The sequence below is a fragment of the Lepidothrix coronata genome, unplaced genomic scaffold (genome assembly GCF_001604755.1).
Source record: "Lepidothrix coronata isolate B3197 unplaced genomic scaffold, Lepidothrix_coronata-1.0 Scaffold25, whole genome shotgun sequence".
NCBI classification, from domain to species: Eukaryota; Metazoa; Chordata; class Aves; order Passeriformes; family Pipridae; genus Lepidothrix; species Lepidothrix coronata.
The window spans coordinates 4,854,487-4,866,969 of NW_016690205.1; the positions used below are offsets into that span (position 1 = coordinate 4,854,487).

General features: G+C 43.1%; 1 protein-coding gene across 2 annotated transcripts in view; it reads left to right on the forward strand.

The window, feature by feature from the left end:
* The window catches only part of DOCK1 (dedicator of cytokinesis 1), a 278,725-nt gene that overhangs the window by 226,343 nt on the left and 39,899 nt on the right, over positions 1 to 12,483 (forward strand). For both annotated transcript variants that reach the window (XM_017809240.1, XM_017809241.1), the window contains exons 38-39: positions 2,091 to 2,210; positions 11,640 to 11,729. In XM_017809240.1, the coding sequence (XP_017664729.1) occupies positions 2,091 to 2,210; positions 11,640 to 11,729 (210 nt within the window). The remainder of the gene's footprint in view (positions 1 to 2,090; positions 2,211 to 11,639; positions 11,730 to 12,483) is intronic.

A 12,483-nucleotide genomic window follows, 5' to 3' on the forward strand; every position in this document is an offset into this window, starting at 1 on the left:
GTTGGAAAGTGGAAGGTGTTAAATGAAATACTTCTAATGGATGCCCTGCCAATGATTCCTACGAGTAAACTGAATCCAAGCCATAATTAGACTAAATACAATGCAGAGCAAAGCGTGCAACTTAAATTAAGACACTTGGAAATGTATTTACTGTATTTTAAAATAATTAGAGAAAGTAAATATCAGGAATGGTTCTGACACCTCCCTCTCCCAGGCTGGTGCAATCACTGCCCCTGGACAGGAGTTGGAGTGAGGAACTCGCCGAGTCTGTGGCTGGAAAGGTCTCTGTTGTTCCCACAAGGGACATAAAGCAGGACTGACAAACTGTGCAGTGCTTGCTCATCACACTTCACAAGAATGAATCTTTTAGACAACATAAAGGATTCACTCCCTTCCACAGGTGCTCATTTTCTGGAAAAATGATGGAATAAACCTCGCCAGAAAAAGTCATTCAGACTTTTAGCTGTTATGGCTTGACCTCATTAGTGAGTTTATATGACCTTAAATTAGAGTTTAGCCAGTTTTAGCTTTTCTTAGATAATGTCTTCAAAGACCAGATGAGTATCTTAATTTACCCCTTTGAATTCACTGGGAAGAAATATCCATTTTTCCTCTCTTACAATGCAAACTGATAGAACATGGCAAATACAGGGGCAAGATTTGTCACAGGCTTTCATCACTGAGGGGATGTTTGTTTATAATTATATTGTAGTCTGGAATTACTTTGTTATTAAAATGTATCAATCTATCCATCTAAATTCTTGTTACTACCAGTAGTTAGCACTGGATGGAGGGTTCAGTACTGCTTGAGGAGCAGCAATATTGTGGTGTGTGTAACTAAGCAATTGAGTTTTTTTGTCAAGCCTCGAGTACAGGATTTTCAATGACACTCATCACTGGCAGATATTCCATCACACTGATTTTAATGGGATCACATTTAGGTCAAGACTGAGAGTGTGAGAGAATTTCACCTTTAAATTTGCAGGAAGGCTGTGCTTGTGGAGAGAGAGATGCCATCATATTCTGCAAATTACTGCAAGCTGATGAAGCACACTCAAGAAAAGAGACTTTTGTTGTACTTTTAACCCGTTTTGTCAAAACTGAGATGTTCAAAACTAACAGAAGATAGTTGCTCTTTGCATGCTGAAAAAAAAAAAGCCATTGTATTGCAGGCTACCTGAGGTTTGTGTTGCTCAGAAACACAGCTTTGCATTACAAAGGTGTCAGAGTTGTCTGTAGGCCCAAACACAAACACTTTGACCAAATTAAGAAGTAATTGGGTGAAATTTAATAAGGTATAAGAGGCAAAACTGGGTGGTGTAATGGTATTTCTGGAAATGAATCTGTGGGTTTTAGGGTGGATACTAGAGAGAGATTCTTTCCTGTGAAAGTGGTGAGGCCCTGGCACAGGTTGCCCAGAGAAGCTGTGGCTGCCCCATCCCTGGAAGTGTCCAAGGCCAGGTTGGACAGGGCTTGGAGCAACCTGGGCTAGTGGAAGGTGTCCCTGCCCGTGGCAGGGACTGGGACTGAATGGACTTTAAGGTCCCTTCCAGCCCAATTCATTCCAGGATTCTGTGATTGACATCTTTGCCTTGCTCCATTAGGCATTTGTTGGAAGAGCAAGAGCTACTAATTGCAGACAGGCTGGATAAAGTTAATTGTGCTTTTCCAGCCCTCCAAACATTCCCTCTGAGTTGTAGCCATCTCATTTCCATACCTGCAGTCCTTTCCTTTTGTGTTGATGTATCTTGGCTTCCAGGCTTCTCTCAACATGAACTGCAAGTGTTCATTGTGTCCCCAGGGGGTTGTACCATCAGCAGGCCAAGGTCAGTCTCATCAACCTCACCTAGGACAGGAAACCACCTCCAGAAGCTTCCTTCCAGCTGATAGATGGAATTAGCCTCCAATTACAGCAAAGAAATGGTCCTTGTGCTCAAAGAATCCAAGTGCACAAACCCCCTTTGTTAGTGCATTAGCTGTGGTACCACTCCTTTAAATAAAAAAACAACTTCATTTTCACCCTCATGTTGCTGACATATCTCATCACTTTTGATTTGCTTTCTCTTTTCCCTTTTTTTTGTATGATTTAGTGGTCAGAAGAAGCATGTGCAGCACATCTTACCCAGCGGGATGGATACCAAGCTGCTACTCAAGGACAGTTGAAAGATCAACTCTATCAAGAAATTATCCATTACTTCGACAAGGGCAAGGTAAAAAGGGAAGAAAAAATGTGCAAATATCTTTCATTGCTTTTCTCTCTAACTTATAAATTAAAAAGTAAACATAGTTTGCATCCAGTGACCTTCAGGAAGCACTTACAGGTTATGATACTAAAAAAAGTCAAAAGAAATCAATGGTACAGTTATAAGTGCCGTGTTAAGGGTAAATATATGTGCATATGATGCCATGGAGTAAATAAAAAAGTGATGCATTTAATTTGGGGGGACCTTTCTGGCAGTTCCAGGAGCTATTGCAATCCTTCAGCTCCCCTTGTTTTCTTTCATGTACACAAATAATTCCCTCAGGGGATGGATGTCTGTGGTTCAATATCATAAATATTCTGAGATGGGAATATTTCGTTCCAGTTGCATCTTTTAATGCCAAGGGAATTTGCATTTGGCATTGCCTGTTGGGAAGGGGAGAGTGCTGGGATGAGAGGGGAAGGGGATTAACGTGGTAGAGAAGGATGTATCGGTGTTTGGATATTTCAGGCACAAAATGTTTAAGTATAAACGTAAGAATCTCTTTGTCACAACATTTCAGAAATATGAACTTGGGTTTTAAAAGTAACCTCTGTTGCATAAATGTAGTGCAAACAGAAATACTAGAACTGCAATATGATCCACCCAGCTCGTGTTTTCCAAGTAAGTTTTTAACAGAATCACATAAGTGTTTCCATAAATTCATAGAATCATTTTGATAGAAACCATAATTTCTCTCATTTTGATAGAAACTTTGCTTAAAGAGTCAAATTTTATAACTTACCTTAATGCAATATTTAAAAGTTGTTAATAAGTGGTGTGCTAAAAGTTGTGATTCTGGACAGGGATAAGCAATGTAAAAATAATAATTGTAGACTGTGATAAAAATTGTAAAAACAGTTATTGCAGAGTGCTGCACGAGTGGCTGAGTGGGGCTGGGGCTGGTGGAGGTGCCTTAGTGCTTAGACAGCATTGTTTTTTCCTGCCCAAAAAACTTTACTAACCCTTTCCCAGTGGATAAGGAGAATCTTGTTAGAATTAGGGTCATATCTGACTTAAAAGTCTATTTTAATATCACGTTCCTCTGTGGAAAGGAAAACCAGAAGCCTCCTGTTTTTATTTTGTTGTTTTATGTCTTTATGGCTTCCCATTAGTCCTTTATGGTGCTGCTATCAAGGAATTGCTCTTTGAGCACCAGGACAGTGGATTTGAGCTGGAAGGGAGGAGCTGCAGCATCCTTTGCATCTCTGTAGGACCCAGCCTGTCTCAGAGCTGTCCCTCCTGTGTCTGGGATGGCACTAACGATGTGCCATCACAGCAGGCAAAATACCTCCCCCAGCACAGAGCCCGTGCTCCAGAGACCAGTTAGACCAAGTAATCACTCTTAATTCTGTCACATTTTGCTGCTGGAAATGAGAGAAGGCCCTGCCAGCTTTCAAAAGGAATAGCACTGGAAATGCTGTCCTTGCCATTTTCCTCGTTGTTGGATTAAGAACTGAATTTTTGTCATTCTCAACATTTTTGGTGAACAACCATGTGATTATTGCTCAGGGCCTTGGAGCAACCTGGTCCAGTGCAAGGTGTCCCTGGCAGGGGGTGAAATGAGAGGGTCTTTAAGGTCCCTTCCAACTCAAACCATTTAGTGGTTTATGATTATTCCTATTCTTTGCATAACTCCAGCCATAGGACTCCTGCGTGATTTTTGTGTGTGTGTGAGGAGATGATTCATTTCCAAAGTGCTTTTTCCTAGTTACAGATGGTCCTTCCCTCATTTTCTGGTCACTCAAGTTGGTGATAATTTTTCATATTGTTCAATAAAAATTGAAATAAAAAAATCAATATACACTGAGAATATTCATCTTACATGAATTTTCAAATGTCAGGAAACTCCAAGTGGAGGTTTCCACTGTAGAGTGAAGGTAATCCTCTCATTTGGGATATTCTGACATTAAGTTAAATCAACTCATTACATTTACCTGTGCAGTGTGCAAATGTATTCCAGCAGCTGCTTTAACCATGATCAATAACACACCTGAAATAGTATTTTCTGTGCCTTTTTGGAGGACTGTGCTGATGCACAAACCAATTTGGGGAGTTCTGTACCATAATCCCCCAGCTGTGTCGCTGGCCTGGCAATTCACTCTGGGTCGATCCCACCAGTTTGATTTCTCTTCCCATAAAGTTAACAAGAGATGTCAAAGGAAGGTCACTTCACCCTGTACAGCTGTAGAGCTACTTCCAGGCTTTTCCAGAAGCTCAGGAGTTTTGTTTTAAAGTTCTGGGACTGTGCCTCCTCCACCCCAACCTGCCTAATGGGAACCTGTGGACATGAGAGGGAAGGAAGTCGTGGTGAGAAACATTATCTAGAAGAAAGGGAGGAGAGGGATTTCCTGAAAGGTAACACCTGGTTTTAAATCATTGGCTTTTTGGTTTTTAAAGGATTGTGTAGTTCAGCCTCTCAAAAATCACAATCCCTTTCTCTTAGCAGAGTTATTTCCCAGTGGGAACATATGGTACACTTGTCAAGTGAAGACAAACCATGAGGCTTATTCCCTAAATATTGGCATTCATGGTGAGGTGGATTTAGAGGAAGGTACAATTCTCCATACACAGACTGGAACAGAGTGAACCTCTCTCTTCTAGATCACAAATGCTTGAGAAATTCATAATTTAATAATATGAAGTGTGAACTTGCACTGAAAGCAGGAGGGTGGCACCTTATTTTGGCTGAGAACAAAACACTGACCCTTACCACAAGTATCCCTGTCATTTGTAGTTTGAGAACCAATTAAGGTTCTTCATTTTTATTTCTATTTTTAGTCTATTATTATTAGGAAGCTTGCTTTTTTACCTATATGTGACTTTTGGTCCTTAAACCAACCTTCTGTAAAGCTGAAATACACCTTCAGTGAATGAGCATTTTCAGGTGCAACTTCTGCATTTTGCTGTTCTACTTTATAATTTGATTCCTCATTAGTAATACTTTATTCCTTCCTTTTCTAAGCTCTTTGCTTCCAAACTGCAAGTTGTGTCCCTGATCTAGGCATCATTTTGTCTCCTAGATTATTCTTCTTCGCTGCATTGCACTCTCCAGTCTCATTCCATCTCTCTTGGCTTTTGCCCTTAAAAGGCTTATCCTCACTGCTTATCCCAGCAGTCAAACCCACCCTTTGAACTGCTCTCAAGTGTTTGCTTTCTCTGTGTTTTCCTGAAGCTTTGTGATTTCCAACAAAGCCCTTAATCCAGGGACTTTACTGAAAATTGGTAGGTTGGGATATCTCAGGGCGAGAAGGAAAAATAGCGACGGCAATAAAGGGATGAGGGAAGGGGTGAAATTTTGCCCGTGTGGAGCAGTTTTAGTCAATGCTAATGTTCCTGAAGCTAAGGAATACTCAGTGTCAGTGACAAAGATAAGGTGTTATTTTAAACAGGCTTCTGTGGTCTCTGGAGCCACAAAGGAAGCAGCAGCATTGTTGCTCCTGCATGGAAAAATGCAGGAACAGCGACGTGTGTCGGGTTTGCCGGTGGATGCCGCAGTCTGTAAATCAGGACGTTTTCCTCTGCTCCTTCATAAATTGAAAGTGTTGGTCCCGAGGAGAAAAAAGTAAATAAATGCACACTGCTCATTTATTTCTGCTCCTCCTTCCTCCTCCCCTCCAGAAAAAAACACCTTTTACTGTTTCACTGGAGCCAGAAAACACAAAATATTTGAAATTACACAGTAAATGCCACGCTTTGGCTTAAAATGCCTGTTCTTTCTAGCTCGTGGGGTGGCATCAAATGGGTTTTTCTTCCATCAGACAAGAGAGTGGTGAAGTTCACCTGTCTGCCAAAAATGAGCACAAGGCTCCTGGCCAGCTCAGATCCCACATCAGAGTGTGAGCCCGTCCTGAGGGCTGTGAAGGACAGACAGCCTTTGGAGAGGAGAGATGTGGTGTCTGAGTGTGTTCCAAATGAATATAGTTCTTTGTTTAAAGGGTTTCCAACCTGGCAGAGAAATACTGTGTTTTAGCATTTTATTTAAAATATTAAGCTTGCATGTTGGTTAATTAACACTATCTGAAATTTAATCAGCTTGGAATGCCCCTCACACATCAGAATATCCATGATAATATTCTTATCCCAGACTATTTCATTGCTACTGACCATTAACTCAGCAGGAGCTGAGAAATACCCTGAGATCCTCCTTTGCTGCTGTTAACCTCAAAAACTAAATTGGATGCTGTAGTTCTTTTTGGGCAACAAGCAATCCAGCTTGAAAAATAAATCACCAGGTTTTCCCTAAAAAAAAAATCTCCTTCTGCATCTTCAAAGTCTTTCCCATAACAATTTGCAGCTCATGTCCACACAGCTAAATTTGGCTACACACATTTTTCTTATGCTTTCAGTTTAAAAGAAGCATTTTGCTTCCACTATCAGCAGCCTCTCTCTCTGGTCCCCTCTCCAAATAAATTGTTTCTCACATTAATGAGTTGTACCTCGTACAAATCCTGTGTAGTAGCTCCCCATACGACTCATTTCTCCACAAGACCTGCCATGTCCTGGGCAAACCTGGGAAACCTTCCAAGGCAGGAAATCTGCGAGGCAGCAGATTGGGAGTTACTGACCTTCAAGAATATAAATTTCATTTCTCAGGATCCTGTGCCACAGCCCTGTGCTGTCCTCACCTGAATAAATTGGCTCTGGAGTAAACAGCTGAATTTTTCAGAGGGTTGTACAGGGAATTTGAGACACACAGTTCCTGTTTCTTTTTGGGATGTTGGAAAAATCACCGGCTTGGGTTTGGTTTGTGGTGATATTGGAAGTGTTGTGGTCAAGCTGCACAAACAGCCAAGGGAAAAGCCAAGTAGTTCAGGAAACAGCCTCAAGTTGCACCAGGGGAGGTTTAGACCTAAATTCCCTGTAAATATTAGGGAAAATTTCTTCATGGAAAGGGCTGTCCAGCCCTGACACAGCTGCCCAGGGCAGTGATGGAGTCCCCATCCTGGAGGGGATTTAAAAGCCGTGTGCATGTGTCACCTGGGGACGTGTGTTAGTGGTGGCCTTGGTAGTGCTGGGGGAACAGTTGCACTCGATGGTCTTGGAGGACTCTTCCAACCTTAGCAATTCCCTGATTCTATAAACCTGTGGACTCGTGGACCTCTGCAGTTCAGGACACTTGACATGGTAGAAATTGAGGTCATCTTGGAGCCTTCTCTTCTCCAGGTGAACACCCCCAGCTCTCCCAGCCTGTCTCTAGAGCAGAGGTGCTCCAGTCCTTGGGGCAGCCTCGTGGCCTCCTCTGGCTCCACTCCAGCAGGTCCATGTCTTGGTTTTGCTGGGCTCCAGGGCAGCAGTGCAGGTGCCAGTGTGGGACAGGCTCTCTGTGGTGTGACCCTGGGGCTGCAGAGCCACAGTGACCTGATAGTGCTCACCCTGGGCAATACTAGTGTGGCATTCCAGCCCCCTCAGCTCCAATCCTGCCCTCCTCTCTCCCAGAATCCAGAATCCTGTACCTCTTGATGTTCAGGTGCATTAACTGGTGTTCCATGGCACGTAGCCTTAGCACTGAGCTGGGGCTTTGTGTTCCCAGACGTGCTTTGGGAACATGTTGAGGTGTCTGTGCTTATCCAGGATTCAGTGGAAGAACTCAGTGAGTTTGTTTACAGTGTCAATGCAAATCTAAAGTGATTTAGACTTCCATTTATTTCCAGTTTTGTTCAGCTCCAAAGCTGTTTGCCTGAGATCATTTATAAATATTTTCATAATGGAAAAGAGAGTAGAAGTGGTTTGGGTTTGGAGAGGGACTGGTTAAATCTGGAACACACAAGGCAAGGGAAATGATGGTAACACCGTTGTCTTTGAAATGAAAATATGCAAAAGTTATGGATGACTGAAGTTCCAAACAAAATGGCAATCAAAATGGGGAAAGGTTAAGTGATTTTGAAAGGTTTCACTTGCTGACTTACCAAACAACTGAATACTAGTTCAGTTTCTATAATTTGGTGGAATATTGCTCATCTGAGTCAAAATTAACCCAGTATGTGAAAATGTGCTCCTCTTTCTGCAACTGCACCTTTACTATTAAATTTCTGTTAATTTTTGTTTAGAAATAAAAATATGTTCTGTATCATCATGCTAGATTAGATCTATAATGTGGATAAAAACATTCAGCTCCTTCTATTTGCAAAGATTGCGTTGCAGAGCCCACAGTCTGCCTTGTAATTTCCTGCAGACGTGATCCCTCATTACCGTGATTGTAATTAGTCCTTCTGATGAGTTTTTCACCTTCAAGGCACTTCACAAACATGAGGGAGCTCATGTTCATTCCAGTCCTCTTTCCTGGATAAATAATATTCTGAACCCTGTTGTAGAAATAAGAGAAATCAAGAGGAGGGGTCGAACATCACGAAAGGTTAATGCAGTACTGGGTTCTGGTCCTCGTGAGCATCCACTGCTTTTTTGCCTTAAATTAGGTCACCACTCAGCCTCTGTTTGCCCCAACATCTGCCCATTCCTTTTTTGTGGAACTCAAAATCTCCTGTTCTACACTGCTACAAGCTACACTACTCAGTGTAGTTTGTAGCCCATATTTTCTCTTTGAGAGCATGTCTCTGTCCTTTCTCCCTGTGATCTCCCATAACTATTTTTCCTTGTGCAGCTCCTTATCTCCTCCAGCATCAGCAGCTCCCTGCCTCTCCAGGCTACTGTATTCCAGCCCTTCTCCCTCAGTTTGCCAGGACGATCCCTCAGTCCATCCTTTGCCCTCCCTTTGAAAATTGGCTCCTTGTTTCCAGGGAGGAGCAGGGATGGAGACCAGTGGGACCCGAGCCACATCTTATTTTTGTGGCATTGGTGTGTCACACGTGAAGACTTAGTGAGGTTTCAGCCACACTTGGATCCAAATTTCCAATTCCTAGGAGAAAAAGGATATTCCAGGTCCCAGTGAGGAGTTTGTGCCACTCAATCAGAGGTAGCTGTGCCCTGCCTGACTGTTCAGCCTGTGCTGGCAACAGTCTCCATCACTGACAGTCATGTGAACCGTTAATATTTTACTCTTATTTTTTAATTCAGCATCTAGAACGAGGAATTTTCCTAAAAGTCTTTATTTTTTCCAAGTTGTCCTGATATACTAAGAAATGCAATTTCAACTTGCAGATCAAAAGACAAAATTCACTTGACCTTGATTTTGGGCTTTAAATGGTGGGATTTCATGTGTGTGTTTTGGGGCGCTTCTGGATTTTGGGGTGTAAAGTATCTCCTATTTACACAGTGCTTTGAAGTGGATGGGATTGAGGGATCTGTATGGGATGGATGCAGGAATCGGTTGTGTGCCTGAAGGTTTCCCCAGGACACCATTCCTCTTCTCTCTCCCCACCTCCAGCTCCCACCATCTTTGGAGTTTGTGGTGGTTCATCTCAACCTCCTCGTTCCCAAAGGTGGCTGGTTTTGGGGAGCAATGGGGAATTGTGTGTTCAGCCCTTTCCCTCGGCCCTCTTTCATCCAACTGCTTTTTGCTGCTGCATCTCAGTATTTCACCAGGACAAGGAACATGTGGCCTGGTGCTGAGAGGAGAATTAGGTGGTTTGGACAGAGGATTTAAATTTCAGATGACGGCTAATACAATCTAAATGGATTTATAACTCATTCTGAATCTCATTTTTTTAATAAAGTGAGGTCAGCAATGCCAACCAAATTTCAGCAGCAGAGGCAGATCATCAAGTATGATCTTAGATAGCCTGGTGTGCTAATTTAAGCATATTTTTGAGTTTGAGTGGTTCTTTATCTTTACAGCGGGGAAAAAAAATTAAAAATGCACATTTAAAACCATTCTTGCTGCTCCTCATTAACATTGTTGCCTTCTGAAGAGCTGAAGGATATTGTTAAATTTCTTTGGGTCAGTTGAGATGGCTGCTGAATTTCATGGTTGAAGAACGAGAGGAAGAAGAACCATTGGAAATATAATGAGTATTTGTTCAAAGCAATATCTGCAAATTGCCTGTCCTGTCTAATATAGATTATAGATATTAGAGGGAGAGAGAGGTGATTATGAAGTATAATCAATCAGCAGCATTTATCCAAAGTCCTGTGGGTTTCTTTGTGGATAGGCTGTGTTTACACATTACTGGGTCTCTAGTTGGGCTGGCAGGAATCATTTTGTTTCTGAAGCAGTTTGATCATTTGACTTGATTTGCATCAAGTAAATTTGCATCCTCTGCCAGGGAAGGTCATGGAGATGTCCTTGAGTGCTGTCACACGGCACATGCAGGAAAACCAGGGGATCAGGTCCACCCAGCTTGGGGTTAGGAAAGGCAGGTCCTGCCTGACCAACCCGATCTCCTTCTGTGAGAATGGGACCCACCTCATGGATGAGGGAAAGGCCGTGGGATCTGGATGAGGGGATCAAGTGTGCCCTCAGTCAGGTCACAGGTGACACCAAGTTGGGTGGAGTGTTGATCTCTGGAGGGCAGGAAGGCTCTGCACAGGGATCTGGACAGGCTGCATCCATGGGTTCAGGCTGGTGGTAGGAGGCTCAAAAAGGCCAAGTGCCCTTGGGTCACCACAACCCCACCCAGCGCTCCAGGCTGGGGCAGGGGGGCTGCAAAGCTGCCCAACAGAAAAAGCCCTGGGGGTGCTGGTGACAGCAGCTGGACATGATCCAAGGTGTGCCCAGGTGGGCAAGAGGCCAATGGCCCCAGTGCCAGCCATGGTGTGTCCAGCAGGACCAGGGCAGTGACTGTCCCTGTGCTGGCACTGCTGGGGCACCTCCAGTGCTGGGGGCAGTTCTGGGCCCCTCAGACCAGAGAGACATTGAGGGGCTGGAGCATGGCCAGGGAAAGGAACAAGAGCTGAGGAAGGGTCTGGAGCACCAGGAGCAGCTGAGGGAGCTGGGGGGGCCCAGCCTGGAGAAAAGGAGGCTCAGGGGGGACCTTCTCACTCTCTGCAACTCCCTGACAGGAGGGGGGAGCCGAGGGGTTCAGGCTCTGCTCCCAGGGAACAAGGGACAGGATGAGAGGAAACAGACTCAAGCTGTGCCAGGAGAGGGTCAGACTGGGTATTGAGAAAATTTCTTCATGAAAAGGGCTGTCCAACCCTGGCACAGCTGCCCGGGGCAGTAGTGGGGTCCTCATCCCTGCAGGGATTTAAAAGCCGTGTGGATGTGGCACTTGGGACATGTTTTAGTGGTGGCCTTGGTAGTGCTGGGGAATGGTTGAACTCAAGGTTCTTTGAGGCCTTTTCCAACCTAAACAATTCCCTGATTCTGTGATTCTCTCAGCACAGATATGTCTAGCTCTGCCACAGCTCTTTGGCACATCAGATGCGCAGTGTTTTCAGGCGTGTGACACAATGCATTTTGTGTGTTTTATTCAGATTTGGGTTATTCTAATGTTGTTGTTTAACCAAGGTATGTAATTCAGTTTCTTTGTTGTTGTTTTATGATTTTTTTTTCCCTGACAGATGTGGGAAGAGGCCATTGCCTTGGGTAAAGAACTTGCAGAACAGTATGAAAATGAAATGTTTGATTATGAACAACTCAGTGAACTACTGGTAGGTTTTTTTTAATGACATAGACACTGCAATAATTTGTTCAGAGTTGAATTCTTAAGCTTGTAAAATTATATCAAAAATCCTATAGTTATGACAGTAAAACACAGAAATAGATGCCAGTTTTGGCTTTGTTGGACCAATGTTGATTAACTGGCTACCACTGGAGTGCCTGAAAAAGATTGAATTTATTTTTTTTAGCTGAAAGAAAAATATTTCAGTAATGTTAAGCTGATTTATTTGGGGTATAAAAGGAAATTTGGAATTTAAATATAAATGGGAACATGAAAAAATCCCCATTCTCTCTCAAGTGTCTTTCCATATTCACATTTCTTTTTTTAGGTATGAATAATCCCCAAGCATTCATGTCTAGAGTCAGTTATTTTTGCCCTGATGTTACCCATTCATTATGGCTGCACCATTTTTTTTTTCTCCTGTTCTCTTCCAAGAGATAAATGGCAGCTGTCACTGTCCCTCCTAAATGTCCCAACCATTTCCGTGGGAGCTGGGACATGATTCCAGTTTGGTTCTGAAAATGCTCAACATTCAGGTTTTTGATACATTTTACCTTTGCACTTAGAGTATATTTTCCTTAAATTCTTTGAATTGTTTATCTGCTTCCTTTATCCCAGTCTGTCTGAGCTGGGCATTCATCTGGTGTTGACATGATTTAAGCAGCCCAACCAGGCACTCAGCCCCACATGCCCCCAACTCACTCACTCCTAGTGGGATGGGGGAGAGAATCAGAAGAGTTAAA